Source organism: Nelumbo nucifera, chromosome 3, assembly GCF_055504915.1.
Source record: "Nelumbo nucifera cultivar China Antique chromosome 3, China Antique-T2T, whole genome shotgun sequence".
NCBI lineage: Eukaryota > Viridiplantae > Streptophyta > Magnoliopsida > Proteales > Nelumbonaceae > Nelumbo > Nelumbo nucifera.
Genome location: NC_142651.1, coordinates 85,380,229 through 85,397,486, shown reverse-complemented (window position 1 = coordinate 85,397,486; position 17,258 = coordinate 85,380,229). Strand labels below are relative to the sequence as shown.

The 17,258-nt window shown below is 38.4% G+C and overlaps 1 protein-coding gene and 1 pseudogene across 4 annotated transcripts in view; one reads left to right on the top strand and one right to left on the bottom strand.

The window, feature by feature from the left end:
• The first annotated feature begins 3,696 nt into the window (after positions 1–3,696).
• On the top strand, positions 3,697–5,282 carry LOC109115935 (pentatricopeptide repeat-containing protein At3g14580, mitochondrial-like; annotated as a pseudogene).
• A 138-nt stretch (positions 5,283–5,420) lies between these two features.
• Positions 5,421–17,258, bottom strand: part of NTMC2T6.2 (Calcium-dependent lipid-binding (CaLB domain) family protein) — a 49,568-nt gene continuing 37,730 nt past the window's right edge. For 3 of the 4 annotated variants that reach the window (XM_010242976.3, XM_088900820.1, XM_088900821.1), the window contains 4 exons: positions 7,553–7,645; positions 7,164–7,347; positions 6,849–6,972; positions 5,421–6,782 (listed from right to left, as the gene is read on the bottom strand). In XM_010242976.3, coding sequence (XP_010241278.1) covers positions 5,703–6,782; positions 6,849–6,972; positions 7,164–7,347; positions 7,553–7,645 — 1,481 coding nt within the window. In that variant the 3' untranslated portion in view covers positions 5,421–5,702. The remainder of the gene's footprint in view (positions 6,783–6,848; positions 6,973–7,163; positions 7,348–7,552; positions 7,646–17,258) is intronic. The other variant, XM_010242977.3, reaches the window with a different exon arrangement.

The window sequence follows — 17,258 nt, the reverse complement described above, 5'->3', positions numbered from 1 at the left end:
TTTCTGATTGAATCAAATTGGATATACCCTTTACCAAATCCAATCCAATCCTTTTGCAGCTTTACCTAGGACAAAATCCATAGAGAGGTCTTGCCAAGGCTCATGTGGAACTGGTAAAGAGTACAACCTTGTATTTTTCTTTTCCCCTTTTTTCAATTGACAAATTCTACATTGTTTAATCACATGACCAACATCAGCCTTAAAGATAAGCCAATAAAAGTGATCTTCTACCATAGCTATGGTCTTGTCTCAACCAAAATGCCTGGCAATTCCACTTGCATGTAAGCTCATGTATAACATAATATCACATAATGAAGTGTTAGGAAGACACTAGCAAGTTCCCTTAATCAAATAACCATCATGGATAGTACATCTAGGATATTCGGATTATTGTCCAACCTGTAAAGAATCATAAATGATGTTGAAATCCTTGCAACCAACATAATCTTGGTTCAACTAATCAAACCTTACAACTTGTATAAACATAGAATGAAGTATGTACACCACTTGACTTAATGCATCGGATACTTGGTTCTGGACACCAACTGTATGCTTAATCATAAAAGTTATATTCTACTAAAAATTCAGCCCATTTCTAATGTCAACTATTAAGATGCTTCTAAGATTTGAGATATCTGAGTGCTTCATGATCTGAAAACAAAACAAACTCTTAGGAAATTAAATTATGACGCTAATGTTGGAGACATTGCACAACAACATAGAATTCCTTGTCATATATGGAGTAATTTTGTCTAGCTTCACTAAGCTTTCATTATGAAAAGCTATACGATGCCCTTCTTGAATAAGCACACCACTTATTTCAACTTGGGAAGCATCACAAAAACCTCAAAGATTTTAGAAAAGTTTTGCAATTGTAACACCGTGGTCTCAATCATCCTTTCCTCGATAGTCTTAAAGGCTTTAGTTGCAGCCTTAAACCAAACAAAGTCCCCCCTTTTTCATAGCTTCTGTAATTGGTGTCATAATAGTGCTAAAATTCCTTATGAAACACTTTTAAAAAGTAGTCAATCCATGAAAACTTTTTACTTAATGGATGCTACTGGGGTGGGCCAATTAGGTATAGCTTTTACTTTGTCAAGATCAACATTGACACCTCCAAAGGATATAACAAATCCTAAAAAGACAATAGTATGTGTCATAGAGGAGCACTTCTTTAAGTTAATGTAGAGCTTTTCTTGGCATAAGACTCTCGTCACTTGACATAGTTAAGATAATCATCAAGAGTATGGATGTATATAAAAATGTCATAAAAATAAACAACCAAGAAACGACCAATAAAAGGATGAAGTACCTAAGACATAAATCTCATATGAAAGTGTTGGGACATTAGTTTAAGCCATAAGTCTCATATGAAAGGCATAACCATCCACTCATAGAGGTCATCTTTTTCCTTAAAAGCAACCTTCCACTCATCTTTAGGTCAAATCCTAATTTGGTGATATCTGCTCCTAAGATCAATCTTAAAAAAAAAAGAAATTGTAGATCTAGTCATCATATCCAACATGTCAACTAAGCATGGAATAGGTAACTAGTATTTGATTGTAACCTTATTGATTGTTTTTCTATCAATACACATCCTTCATGATCCATCTTTTTTGGGAGTGAATAAAGTAGGTATGACACATGAGCTCAAACCCTCTCTAAGGAAGCCTTTTTCAATAGATCATCTACTTGCCTCTTCAATTCAACATGTTCTATGGGATTCATTTGGTATGTAGGAAAATTAGGTAATTGGGACCTAGGAATCAAATCTATTGCATGTTGGACATCATGCATAGGTGGTAATTCATCAAGCAACTCTCTTGGGATCAAATATGAGAAATCAGCTAACAAGTTTCCAACCTCCTTAAGCACCTCTAACATAGGGTCAGGTTCTGGTTTGTTCACTTCTTTCACTATTAGGGCATAAACAAGGCTTGATTCTTTGCCCTCCTCCTCAAATTGCTTCTTGGATAGCAAGAGAGGTTGCTCCTTTTGCTCAACTATTTGTTTATAGTGTGGAGTTGCCTTTTGAGGGATCTTAGTTCACTTCTTAATCTCATCAAATGGCATAGGTTTTATAACAATTCTCATTCTATTAAATAGAAAGTAATATAAAGCCATAGTTGGTCTAATAGAATATGTTTAACATTCATAAGAACAACATTATACTATATACCATCATCATAAGACCCAACAAGAGCTCTTTGTTCTACATGAAGAACTATCTTGTTTAACCAAGCAATCTTGTATGGTTGAGGATGAGGTTTTACAATTAAATTGAGCCTTTCAGCAATTACTGTAGAAACCACATTCATGTTGCTACTACCATCAATTGTTAGATTGTAGAGCTTGTTCCACTCTTAACAAAGGTGAGGAAGATTTTTGTACGAAGCCAATCTTCTTTTTTCTCTTCTTTAGAGGTTGCTAAAATACATCTAACAACTCCAACAAAATTGTTGTCATCTTTTTCTTCATATGTTCAGATCCAGTGTACTCTTCTTCACCAAGGCCTCTATCATCTTCCACTTATCCTTCTCATGTCCTATGTGTAGATTTTGTTGGGGCATTTAAATGCATAAATTTCCTTTCCACCACACTTAAAACAAGTATTTTCTATTGTTCCCCTTTTTATTAGCATCAAACCTGTCATTCATCCCTTTGTTGTTAGCTCTTTGATAAGGTTTGGATCCATTAGGCCTTGTTGGAACAATATTATGAGATATGGATCTAGTGGCTCTACCCTTATCTAGACTGGTTTGGATCCTTGATAAGGTTAGCCTTCCTAGCTTGAATACCAAACCTTGTACTATTTACTTGCCTTAAGATCTTCTCTATTTTAATATCCATCTGACTTTCTATAGACTAACATCTAATAGTGAGATTATCAAACTTTTGCATGTACTCAACAACAGATAAACTGCCTTGCCTTAATGTCATCATTTCTCATCATGGAAGTCATTGGGTAGACATTTTTCTTCCAAGTAATGCTTCATGTCTTCATAATGGGTGATAGGACGTTTTCCCATATTCTATAATCTTTTCTCCATACTCATCCACCATACTTTTTCATAGTCTACATGTTTAAGTCTAGCACTAACCCGTCTCTCATCTGGCATATCAAACCAATCAAAGTATTTCTCTAATTCTACCAACCAATTGGAGAAAGTTCATTGATTGATATCACCTTTAAGACTAGGAACTTCTATTTTCACTTTGATAATAATATCATTTTGATAATCATCTATATTAGTCTTAGAATGCTCCACCAACCCATCATATAAATCATTTAAAGTACCTTGAGTTTGTAGAGTCTGAAACCTTAGGAGCTTGATGGCAGTCCTTAGTGTGTGGTTTACATGTGGACCAACAGGGTTATTGGTCTTAGAACCCTTTGCTTCGTCTCCTCCATGTATAACACCAATGTTGTTTTTACCATGGTAATCTTCCTCTCATGTTTCTACCATGATTATGGGCCATCAAAAACATAATGCTTTGATACCAAAACTAATGCAGTAGACAATCAAGGGACAAAAAGAGAGAGATAGAGGAGGGTAGAGAAAGAGGTAAGAGAGAGAAATCCCAATGAATTACTCTAAGGGCCCTAGAATCACTCTAGGGTTTATAGGAATTACTCCATGCAACAAACTTGCAATGAGAATAAAGAAATCTTCATTAGCTTCAAAAGGAAATATTGTTTATTATAATTACAAAAATACCACTTCTTGTCTTATTCATCAAGAAACAACAATAACTTTCCACCTACTAATGCAAATAAGCTAAAAATTGAAAAATAAACCCTACTAAACTAGAAGGACAAGATGCTATGGCCTAAGCCCACATGGGGCTGGTCAAAATGATGAAAATGCCTTTGACCATATCAGTCCAAGTCCCAAGAGTCTTCCCTATTGCCAAATCGGAACTTGTTTTGTTGGCCTTCTTAAGAGAATAGGTCTTATAATGCCTGGACTGATCCCCATCATTTGGGTATTACCAGAATACTAGGTTGTACTCTTTCTGCCTCCTCTGCATCTTCTAAGGAGATTGTCGTGTTTGGCCGGTTAAATCATAATTCACAAGGACTTGTTAGAACCCAAAGAAGTTCTAAAAATCATAAGAACGATGAAAAATCTTGAATCAGTTATGAACGCCTTAGAAAGGATCTCTGAGTGTATAGACTATAAGCTCAATGGGGCTCTTTACACTCTGGGCATTGAGAAGCTCACCCAATGAAAGAAATTTGATGCCATTGATGATGTCATGAAGAGGATAAAAACTGAAAAGAATTGCAGGCGCTCTCATGGTTTCTTCTATGGTGTGATCAAAATTTATGGAACATGGCCAGGATTTTGAATAAAGTAATAGAGACCTTCAGTATGCCGGAGTTCAATTGTTGGCTAGAGGTTAGGACCTTCATTTTAGTGCTTAACATGCTTTTCTCAGCCAAACGGTTTGATGTGGTTCGTCAGGTGTAGTTAGGTGCTTCTTGATTGGGTGTTGCCTTAACATTCTCATCAAAGGTTTGTGTGAATGTGCTAAATTATTGGACGCAGCCTCTGCCTTGCTTGATGAGTTTCCCAAACAGGACTTGAGGCCTAATGTTAAGACATACTCAACTTTGATGCACTATCTGTCTGAGCATGGTAGAGTGGATGAAGCATTTCGGGCTGAATGAGAGAATGGACACAGAGGGTTGGCCTTCCTGATACAATTACATTCAATATACTAATTCAGGAGCCTTGTTTTTGGTATAGATAGAATGAGATTAAAGGATGCTACTCCAATTCAGAGTCCTATCAACAGGTTCTGTATGGCCTACTCAGTTCTGGGAAGTTTGTGGACCCCAAGCGTTTCATAGAATGGATGGTTTCCAAGGTGCGTTTCCATGTTTTCATTCCTGTAAGTTGGTGCCTCTGGGGCTCCTTCAAGAGGGTTTGCAACTTTGTACCAAGGATGTGCATGTGGAAAAAGATTCTTAAGAGCATGTTTCAAGGGATGAACAGTTAGGGTTGCATTTCTTACTCTGAAATTATTTGAGCAGGCTCACAACAAAAGGATATATGCTCTGGTGACTTGGCAGCTGGATGGATCCTGGATAGAAATGTTTCGACAGGAAATTCAAGAGAACGTTCTTGGATGAGTGGAAAAGCCTGGGAACTCAAGAAATGCATATAAAGCATAAGATTTGTGGAGTCATATTCCACCCGTTTCAGGTTTATGTCACAGTAGTCATACTGCTTGTCCATGACCTTGGATATAGTCATTGAACAGTGAGCTAAATACAGCTTTCTTTGTTGAACTAGGTTCCTATTGGGTTCTCAGCCAGCATGTACTATGGCTCTTTTTCCTTGGACTTGCGTGAACAAATGGTGACGAGTAGAAGCAATTTTTCAACAAGAAAAAAGAAATTAAAGGCTTAGTTTTACAAAATTGATCTCAATGGCAGTATTCCTCAATATTACAAATGTACATACAAGAACCCAAGTATATTCCCAGAAATCAACAAATCCTAACAAATATGAGACAATATTCACCATGTTCAGTTCTGAGTTTCTATGTGAAGTGAAAATACAATTTAAACAAGAGAAGTTGAAGCAGCGCAGACAAAACCCAACCAATAAATGCTTTGCCATCATATTCTTCTTTAGTTTTTTGATTAACTGAAGGTAATTTTAAGTAATTATTAACTTTCCAAGAAAATCCTATTGCTGTTCTGTGGCTAAATACTCCTCTGTGAGCTTTGTGCCCAAGGGTTCTCCTTCACCATGTACATCAGTGCACACAATATTGCTTTGTGTTGCCACACCTCTGGAAGCCTCCTCCATATTCTTTGAAGAATCATACAAGCTCGTCTGGACATTTTGTTCCTCGGACTTGGGGGATTCTGTGACATGCTTATTTATCAGAGGAGAGTCAATTGGGATCCCCTTCACAACTTGAGTGAAACCCTTTGATGAGGATACAGATTCCCCATCAGATGAGTCGACTACCCAAGGGTTCTCAGTTGAGGGTGACGATGTGCCCTTTTCAGTTGATGCTAATAAAGAATCCCCCTTAGACTTGCTTGAACCTTTTCTTGAAAGTGCATGTTTCAGGCCATGAGCAGACCTTCCAGCATGCTTCAGAATGCTCTTTGCCATGCCTTTAATGTTTCCCTTGTCTGGACTTTCTGGACCATTCTTCTCGGGGCTGAAGTTCACCCCTTCTGCTTTTGGGTCTTGGACAGCTGCAGTACAAATATTATCATCAACTATAAACATCAAAGCTGTTGTCTTCTCATTCACTGCTTGGCTGTTGACACTTTGTGAGGGAATTGTTTCTTTGATGTCAACAGGATCTTCTGTTTTAGGGCTTCTGTGAAATGCTGAACCAATTTTCTGCAGGCTCTTCCTAAATTTGTTAAGCGGATTTTGTTTTTTTCCCTCTAGATTCTCATCATTGCTGCTATCATCATCAATGGATAAACCTGCTCCTGACTGCAAGCTGTCAATGAAGAGATTACCCTCTCCATATATTAGGGTATCAGCTTGTCTACCCTTTCCTTTTCTGGGCTCCCAAGTTCGTGAAACATCACTTCCTGGGTGATGAACCCATACTCCTGTATGCTTTTGTCCTTCAATGTCAATGGGTTCAAATTTATCTGCCACTTTTGGGTTCTGTTCCAATATTAGAGTTGAATCGGAGCTTTCCTCAGCAGTTACACTTGGCTCTAGGTTCATATCCTCTCTCTTGGTTGATGATTCCTCCTTGCATAGAATTTCTTCCATCTGCGCAAATTTTGCCTGAAATTAGGAAAACTCTCAGGTGTTCTGTTTTCATTTTTGTCACATAGATCATAAAAGATATACCTCATTATTAGCATCAAGTACAGTTACTGCTAGATGCACCCTTCCCGTTTTAATGTTCTGAAGTGGTAACCACATGTCATGCCTCTGCCCTCCTCTTAGATCAGTAATGTTTATGGAACAGTCCCTGCAGACAGTCTTATGTCAGATGATTTGAGAATTCACAAAACCCATTCAATACACAAATTCCAGCATACCAGATGTTCTCAGATAGTGATAGAGAGATCAGATAGGGGGAAAGTTAAATCTACTTTAATTACATAACTACATATCTACATACACGCGCAAAGAGAGGAAACTGGGGATTAAGAGGCAGACCCAAGGTTATCATCAAACAAGTGATCTTTGTCACGAACTTCAAGAATTAGTACATTAGGTGACTCCCATGTACAAATGGGTATCTTGAATTCCTCCTGCCACTTTGGAGCAAGAGTTTTCTTCTGAATTTTTGTCTGGAATCTGTAAGGACCAAGCTGCCCTTTCACATATGGATCAGACAATCCTGAAAGATATAGATCAAGTCAAAATCTATGTTTTGTATAATATGAATCATCATCATCCAAGCCTTATTCCAACTATATTGGATTGGGTACACGAATCCTGTTTCACCACTCTGTTCTATTTAATGCCAATAAATAACAACAACAACAAAAACAGCAAATGCTCTTGTTAGGAACTAAGTAAATAAGTTGGCTAGTAAAACTAACCATTTAGATCAGAAGGTTTCATGTCAGCTCCTTCCACAATTTCCACTTTTGCATAAGCAATAGCTTCTTTCCCACGTACAGAAAACCAAGCATCTGAAAATTTATAAGCATTAAATATTAGAAATTGTTTTTAACTCCTGAATCTTTTAGAAAGAAGCAACAAAAGAAATACATGCTCATAACTATCTATGCCATCTTCAGCTTCCCTACAGAAATCTGTGACAAGGACAAAAATCATGACCAAAAGAATAAATGATAGCTAACAAATCCATACACAAACCATATGATAATATCTAATGGTCACCATTAAGTAGTTGTGTTCAGTTATAAAATGGATATAATGTTTTGGGTGTAGAGGCAATATACTATGAAGTTATACATCTAGTACATGTAAAAATAAGAAGATTCTTAAATACTAAAAAAATCATATTTTTGAAAAACCAAGCTCAAATCTGATGACATGTGGTAACACTCCCACAGAACATTTTCTGGTGTTACTGAAAGCAGAAAATAGTTTCCTAGAACATTACTAGATGCCACAGAAGCTCCCACCAGAAAACCCTTTTTACCACATAATGTTATTATGATCTGGGGAATGATTGCTCCTTCAATGTGATGATAAATGGAGAAAAAAAAAATCCTATATTTGACTCATTATTCTTCCTGCTCAGACTTAGTTGAAATCTTTATTTCATTCTAATTAGATGTTACAGAGAAGTTGCAAGCAATTTTAGTTTTGCGACCTCCCACTTTGCTACAAATTATTAGCAGTTCTACCTTTATAGCATTGTGTAAACAACACTATCAATCCCAACCATTAGTTCATATCTCATGGATACTTGCCACCACATCATGCCATAGTTTGTTGGTAACCAAATAGAAATTCCCAGACGTTTGCCCAACAAAGCTGAGTTTCTTAACCCCAAATTTCCCAGTTCCAAGTTCCAATTGCTGATAAAAAAAAAAAATCCCATTTCCAATCCCCCTTTCTCCTTTTATATATTGTCTCCCAACTTATAAAATAGTCCCTTTTTGAATCCCCTAGCTCCACCAATATATCTCTTAGGATCTTTAATTTTTTGTAATCAATGCAGTTAATCTAAAAGCAAAGAGATAGTATTAGGAAGGTTAGCATAGTTCCTCTTCCAAGTAGCTAAGTTCCTAATGAACCTATTGACCAAATCCCAAAAGTTGCAATATCTAGGGTTTCCACCTAGTGGAAGAGCTAAGTATCTCAAATGTCAACAAAACAAAAATCCAGCCAACATAGAAACATATTCTAACCCTTCCCCAAAATTAACTCTACAACACAACTCTTGTTGAAATTAATTTTCTAATTTGAGATTTTTCTTGATCAGTATTCAAATTTGATATTTTCAAAAGCATTTTATAGTTGTATATTGTTTGTCCCTCCCTCATGTCTTCACAAAAAATAAAAGAAAAACATAATATATAGTAAACAAATTCTTGTGTAGTTCTTGTCTCATACCTAGCACTTATGAAACCTTTGATGAAACCATGATAATGCACCTTGAAGATTAATCTACTGAAGACATCGACAATGAGAATAAAGAGAAAAGGGATCTCCTTGTCTCAAACCTTGCTTAGCTGGGAAAAGTTTGACGTTTCATCAGCAAGCCCAGGAATGTGGAAAAGGATAGACAAACAGAAAGATAGGAATATAGAACAATTGATTCTAGGGCTTTGATGCAATGGGGAGATGAGGAAGGTTAGGTATCTGAAGGGAGTCTAGAAGATGGTCAAATCATAATCAAAGAAATTGATCCATCTAACAATACTCTACATAAAAGAGCTCCTTTAATCTCCCAAATACCAATTTACATATGTATCTATCGGAAATAGGTAGAAAACTAGGTCTTCTATTCTTTGGGGGGGGGGATGATGTTAAGAAGCTGTCAGTTTTTTTTTTTTCTTCGGAAAATTTGGAAGATAGGAAAGGACATGAGAAGGGGCATGATTAGAGGATTTCTGGTATCCACATAATACTGGGAACTAAATAGCCTTCAAAGAGGGTTGTACATTGACTTTCTTAGATAGTTGTTATTTCTTGGGATTTTAGGGGTTGGGAAGTAGGAAAAAAAGATTACAGGTTTGTGATTTTTGTAGACTAAATGGCTTTACCTTTGTATGAGTCGGCTAGGGTATTCTTACTATGGGACTCTAGTCTTTAAGAAAATTGATTGAGAATTGGGAGCCTTCTCAGTTTCTACTCACCTCATTGAGTCATTTTCAGTGGATTGTTACATTTTAGGTTCATTCTAAAGGGTTCAATTTGAGGAGTTTGATGACATTTAAGGAAGATAGGAAGCTCTTGGGTCATCAGAGGAGACAGAATCTCATCTGGATGTTTGCATTCTTTGATTTAATCCATAGGAGTGAATCAGTTGAACCTACCATGTGAGGGAAAGAGTTAATTAAGCTTTTAACATAAACAGATTTGTCATGGTATAACGTGTTAAAATATACCAGTTTACATGTTTTAGAAGTGTAAGTTCTATAAACTATAAAGTGCCTGTGCTCCAGTGCTATTTTGGTATGCGTTGTGTCCAACAACTGGTACTCTAGGCATGTACGAGTATCTGAGTGTCATAATATAGATGTCTCACAATCCAAGGCCTTTCAAGATTGAAAACAAGTGGCTGTTGGAGGAAAATTTCATGTCAATGGTTGAAGAAAAGTAAGGCTCCTTCCCATCTCTGGGCTGGGTTGGAAAAGATGTTAACAACAAATTAAGAATGCTAAAATCTTTCCTTAAGGAGTGGAACAAAGAATTTCTCAGAGATATAAATAGTAGAAAATACATGTGGAAGAGGAAACTAAACAGCTTGAATGAAACTATGAAAGTACATCTCTCTCTCTCTCTCTCAATCAGAAAGGAACAGGCTTCTTCAACTAAAAGAGTAATGATCTAAATTTGCTTAATTGAGGAAGCCTCCTGGATACATATTGTAAGACTATAGACATTTCTATTACTGCAGAATTGCCAAAACATATTGCAAATCCCAACCCTGTGCATGTGAATACTGCAAGTAGATGTTCTCAAGACTTTCAAAGCCTGCAGGATCCCAGTGTTTTATGCATGACAACCTCAATGATCTCAATAAGCTCCAATTTTGACATGTGGCGAGATCATGTGAGAGATGAGGAAAACCACAGGCCAATACCCGGTCCCCTCACCGACATTCTTGTCCATAAACTGCCCATGTTGAGTTGTCATTACTAACTTGGGAATTTTTTTCCAAAAAGAATATTTTAGAACTCTGTCCGAGGTTCATGGCCATCTTTCCTACAAATAGGGAACCCAACTTAACCCCCAAGCTTCTAGAGTAGACATCTTTGTCTGACTTTCAAAAATTCACAAACCATTGCCACCCCATCCTCTCACACATATATGAAGGATGAATTTATTTGAAGGAAGCAAAAATTCTGCATTTTCATGGGTGTATGATAATTTTAGAGGGAGTTCAACTTTATAGTTAAGATGAAAGTAGAGCACTCCTAAATTGAAAACCCAAGTGAGGTAAGACAAATGAATGAAAGTTACTTTTTAAATCTCTTTACACCCAGCAATGGTGTAGTTATTTTGGTATGCAGGGATGAGGAAAGCCATCTGGGTTAGAGTTTTTGGGTTCCCAATCCACCTTTGGAGTACCAAGTTAGTGGAGAAAATTGGAGATTTGTGTGGAAGTTGCCTAGAGATGGATGACTCCAGCAAAGCTAAAGTAACGGTAGAATGGATTAGGATTAGAGTAAAATGGCAAGGTTACCCTCTGACTACCATTAGAGTTGTTGTCAGAGTTGTTTATTTTGTTATTTTACAGTTGTTGGTAGCATGCTGTCAGCCAGTGTCTTTTATTTCCTTATTCGTTATATTGAGTTAATATAAATGATAAGCTGGGTACCACCAGCTATAGTTTTGATTCCCAATCTCTCTCTCTCTCTCTCTCTCTCCCTTCTCTTTCCCTCTCCTCTCTGTTCTCTTCTCTCGTCTCTATCCAGAAAAAATTACATGGTATCAGAGCGAGGTTCTGGGCGAAAAAGAATCTTTCTCATTTTTTTTTTCGTTTCTCTCTCTTGATCTCTTGGACGTGTGGAGGACAAAGAAACCTAATCGGACTGATCAGGCCACTTGCCACTGCTTTCTTTGGGATCCTCCTTGGTCGTAACACCAAGGAAGCCCTAGTAGAAGAAGGGCAATGCTGTAAACACCACTCTTCTCCTTGTTCGATGCTGTGAAGGTTGTTCGATGCAGTGAGGATTGGTTTCTGGGTTTAAACCTTCGAACAGGTGCTGGACAGGGGTATGTATTCCCTTTTTTTCTCTGTGGCCAATGCAGTGAAGGCCTTGGTTTTTTTATTTACACCTTCGTACAGGTGTTAGACAGGAATATGGTGTTATTTGTTTTATCAGACAGGAGTATGTGCTGTAGTTGAACTGTGACTGATTACTGGGTTGTTCTAATGGCTGAACCATTACTGGACTGATTACTGGTTGCTATAGTGGAATTAGACAAATTACTGGGCTGTTCTAATGGCGGAACTATTGCTGGACTGATTTCAGCAGTGTTTTTTTTTCTCTCATTCCAGAAGTAGAATTCTTGGGGGTTTAGCATTCTGATTGTGTGGGATCAGGTCTGGTACACGTGATTCTGTTTTTTTGTAGTGTAGACCCTCTCCCTCAATGGCAAACTATGATCCAGCATCATCTGGGGTTACACCAACCCATAGCACAGCTGGTATGGGTGGTGAAAACTTGATGTTTCCCATGCCAATTACCCCTCTAAATGGCCTAAACTACCTGGAGTGGGCTAAAAGTGTGAAACTCTATGTAACAGCAAGGGGAAAAGCTGGTTACATAAATGGAAGAGTGAAAGAACCCAAGTGTGAGACAACTGAACATGATAGGTGGGACCAAGAAAACAGTATGGTGATGTCTTGGCTCCTTGCAGCCATGGAACCCGATGTGAAGAAGAACTTTATGTGGGCAGACACCGCTAGTGAGATTTGGGAACAGGCCAAAACCACCTATTCTGAGCAAAGGCATTATGCCAAGATTTACCAGTTGCAAGCTGAATCCTCAACTTGTAAATAGGGGAACCGTAGTTTGTCTGCCTATTATTCAGCCCTTATTTTAGTGTGGAAAGAATTGGATTACTATCAAACTATAGAATGGAAACATGATGATGATGCTAAGGCCTATGAGAAGCTAGTTTCTCAACAGCGTGTTTTTGCATTCTTGTTGGGACTCAACCCCGTTTACGAACCCTTGAGAGTTCAGATCTTAGGAAGTAAAGAGTTGCCTTCGGTTCAAGAGGTGTATGCTCTTGTTCAATCTGAGGAAAGTAGGCAGAGTGTGATGGTTACAATTGAGGGGGAGCAACAGGTAGCATTGGTTGCAATGGATAATAACAATATGGGCAAGAAAAGTGACTCCAAGAAGGCTGATGATAAAGATAAGTTGTTTTGTGCTCATTGTCGGTGCTCAAGACATACTCGTGAGACATGTTGGGAAATTCACGGGAAGCCCAAGTGGGCAGTAAATAACCAAGAAATGGGTAAAGTGCAAGGTCAGAAGAAGCCGAATACATCACATAATGCAGCACACGTGGCAACCCAGGATACTTAGTTTGCCGGTACTACACAGGACCACTTGACTGGTTCTGACCCCAAGGAAGATATCATGAATTCCTTCAGAGATCAATTGGAGTCATATGGTAGGGCTTTGTGACAGATGGATAGTTCAATTACCGGTACTCCTACTTCATTTGTGTCTACATCAGGTAATGCGGCCTGTGCGTTCCATGTCACCACTACCACTGACTCCCCTTGGATCATTAATACAGGGGCCTCTAACCACATGACCAGTAAGCCAAACTTGTTTAAGACTTGTAACCTTTTATAAGGAAGGGATAAAGTGAGGCTTGCAGATGGATCATTCTCCTCCATTGCAAGCCAAGGATCAATATCCCTTCCCCATGGCCTTAACCTGAATTGTGTATTGCATGTTCCTCAACTTCCTATAAATTTGCTTTTAATCAGTAGTATTACAAACTCTTTAAACTATCGTGTAACCTTTTTTCTTGGCTCATGTGTTTTTCAGGATCTAACTTCTAGGAGGACGATTGGTAGAGGGAGCCTAGTGAATGGTCTCTACATTCTCGACAACAAAGTTGGTCTCTCGCTGTCGTCCTCGGAGTCATATATTCAGTCAAATAAGAGTCAAATTTTCTTGTGCCATAGTCCTAGGTCATGTTTCATTTGAAATAGTAAAGTCTTTGTTTCCGGTTTTATTTAAGTCATGTTCAATGTCAGATTTCCAGTGTCAAACGTGTCAGTTGAGCAAACAATGTAGAACAACTTTTCACTCAAGTAATAAAAGATCAATTTGTCCTTTTCATATTGTGTATTCTAATGTATGGGGGCCTACTACTATAATCTCTAAGGGAAGATATAAGTACTTTATCACGTTGATCGATGACTTCTCCCGCTATATATGGGTATTTCCCATGCGTAGCAGAGATGAAGTTCCAAAGATTGTGAAAGACTTCCAGAGGATGGTGTTTACGCAGTTCCATGTTGAAATATAGATCTTTCAATCAAATAACGCAAAAGAATACTTTCATGGTAAGCTCAACGAGTTCTTTACCTCCCATGGATCTATTCATAGGAGCTCTTGCCCAAAAACACCACAACAAAATGGTGTTGCAGAAAGAAAGAAAAGACACCTCCTTGAGGTAGCTCGAGGGATGATGTTACACATGAATGTTCCAAAAAGGTTTTGGTTGGATGCTATACTTGCAGCTACTTATGTCATCAACTGCATACCCTCCAAAGTACTGAACTACATGGCCCCTCATTAGTTGTTGTTCCCTCAGTCTCCTTTATTTTCCATTCCCATGAGAGTATTTGATTGTCGTGCCTTTGTCCATGATTTGTCTCCGTCTCATGGTAAGTTAGACCCTTAGTCCATTCCTTGTATCTTTCTGGGGTATCCCTCCTCTCAAAAAGGGTATTGGTGCTTTGATCCCGTTAGTCATAAGTCTTTTGTCTCTATGGATGTGTCTTTTTTTGAGTTTGAACCATTCTTCCCCACTTTTCCTCAAGGGGAGAGTTGTGTGGAAGAGGAGAAGCAGGTTCAGGTCCACTAAGTCTCTCTTCCTTCTATTCTGGACCTTGCCCCCTTTCATGTCTTCCAACGTACATACCGTAGAGATCACCAATGTGACAGAGATGTGGAACTACCAAACATTGAGCAACCAACACCGTCAGACTCCCAGGAAGTAAGTTCAAACCCTGTTGCACCTATTGATACCCCTGCACCTACTGTGGATGACCTTGACATTCCTATTGCTCAAAGAAAGGGAGTCAAGTCATGCACTACCAAACACCCCATTACCCGGTATGTCTCCTATGATCACATTTCCCCCTCATACCGAGCCTTCCTATCTACAGTTGATTGCATCTCTATACCCAAAAATGTTGTAGAGGCCTTAAAATACCTTGAATGGACAGATGCTATGAAGGAGGAGATTAATGCCCTCCATAAAAATCAAACTTGGGAATTGGTGGATCTTCCAAGGGGGAAAGACCCCGTGGGGTGTAAGTGGGTGTTTATAGTTAAACACAGAGCGGACGGGACAGTTGAAAGGTACAAAGCAAAACTAATAGCCAAGGGGTACACTCAAGTGTAAAGGGTTGACTATGATGAGACATTTGCTCCAGTAGCTAAGATGAACTCAATTTGAGTTCTTCTATCATTAGCTACTAACCTTGACTGGGAATTGCATCAACTAGACATAAAGAATGCCTTTTTAAATGGTGACCTAGAGGAGGAGGTGTACATGGTTCAACCCCCTAGATTCTGTGCCAAGGGAAGTGAAAATAAGGTGTGCAAGCTGAGAAAGTCTCTTTATGGTTTAAAACAATCTCCCAAGGCTTGTTTCAGTAAATTTCATATGGCAGTTCAGCAAGTAGGGTTCAAGCAATGTTAGTTTGATCACACACTCTTTGTGAAGAGATGTTGGGAATAGATTGTTGTATTGGTAGTGTATGTGGATGATATCATCATTACAGGAAATTGGAGTTCAAAAATACAAAAGTTGAAACAATTCCTTGCATCTAAATTTGAAGTGAAAGATCTAGGTCCTCTAAAGTATTTTCTTGGAATTGAAGTTGCCCGCTCAAAAAAGGGCATCTTCATTTCTTAAAGGAAGTATACCCTTGACTTGTTACAAGACACATGCAAGTTAGGCACAAGGCCAATAGATACTCCTATGGATGTTGATCATAAATTGGGTGACTATGATGGTGAACCTCTAAAAGATGTGAAACAGTTCCAAAGGTTAGTGGGAAAGTTGATTTATTTGTCCATGACCCGTTCAGACATTGCCTATTCAGTTGGGGTCTTGAGCCAATTCATGCACTCTCCTAAGAAACCACACATGGAGGTAGCAGAGAGAGTCCTTAGATACTTAAAATAGTATCCGGGGACAGGTCTACTATTCAGTAAACATAATCACCTAAAGGTGGAAGTCTTTACAAATGTTGATTGGGCAGGTGTTGTGGATGACAGAAAGTCCACAAGTGGGTATTGCACATTTGTGGGAGGAAATCTAGTGACCTAGAAAAGCAAGAAACAAAGTGTGGTAGCAAGGTCAAGTGCTGAAGCGGAATATAGAGCTATGGCACATGGGGTGGCTAAAGTTCTTTGGCTAAAGAACCTTCTAGGGGAGCTTGGAGTTGCTGTTCATAATCCTATGTCTCTTTACTGTGACAACAAGGCAGCCAAAAACATCGCCAGCAATCCTGTCCTACATGAGAAGACCAAGCACATTGAAGTGGACAAACACTTCATAAGGGAAAAATTGGAAAAAAGTGAAATTTGCATCCCTTATGTCAACTCCAAGGAACAACTTGCTGATATCCTCACAAAAGGACTTTCATACTCTCGGCACAATGAATTATGTGACAAGCTGGGCATGATAGACATATTCAGCCCAACTTGAGGGGGAGTGTTGTGAGAGTTGTTTATTTTATTATTTTACAATTGTTGGTAGCATGCTGTTAGCCTAAGATGTTGTTAGTCAGTGTCTTTTATTTTCTTCTTATTTGTTTGTTAGTAGGGAGTGTCTCCAGGGGCATAATTGTATTTTTTCTTATCTTTTATATTAATTTAATATTGTGAGCTTGAGAGCTGTACTTGAAGTAGAGGAGAGGAGAAGAACACCACTGATATGCTGTGAATGTCAAACTGTACTACCCAGTTGACCATGCTATTATTTATATTTGAATGTAGTACAATGATACAAGTAATTACTGGAATGCCCCTGATTAGTGATGGGACACCCAATTAACTTAAAACATTAAACAGGCTTAGGCCCATTAACACAAGCCCAGTTACAGGATAACTTAAACTTAAGTATGGGCTAATAAGAGCTCTTATCAGCCGAACACTCATACAAAGAGACTTCATTCTAACATTCTAACACTCCCCCTCAAGCTAAGCATGGATATCAATCATGTTTAGCTTTCCAAGTATGTCCCTGAACTTTGTTGCTGCCAGCCCTTTAGTCAATACATCTACAACTTGCATCTCTAATGGAGTATAAGGCATACAGAGTTCTCCCGAGACAATTCTCTCTCTGACAAAGTGTCGATCAATTTCAATATGTTTTGTCCTGTCATGC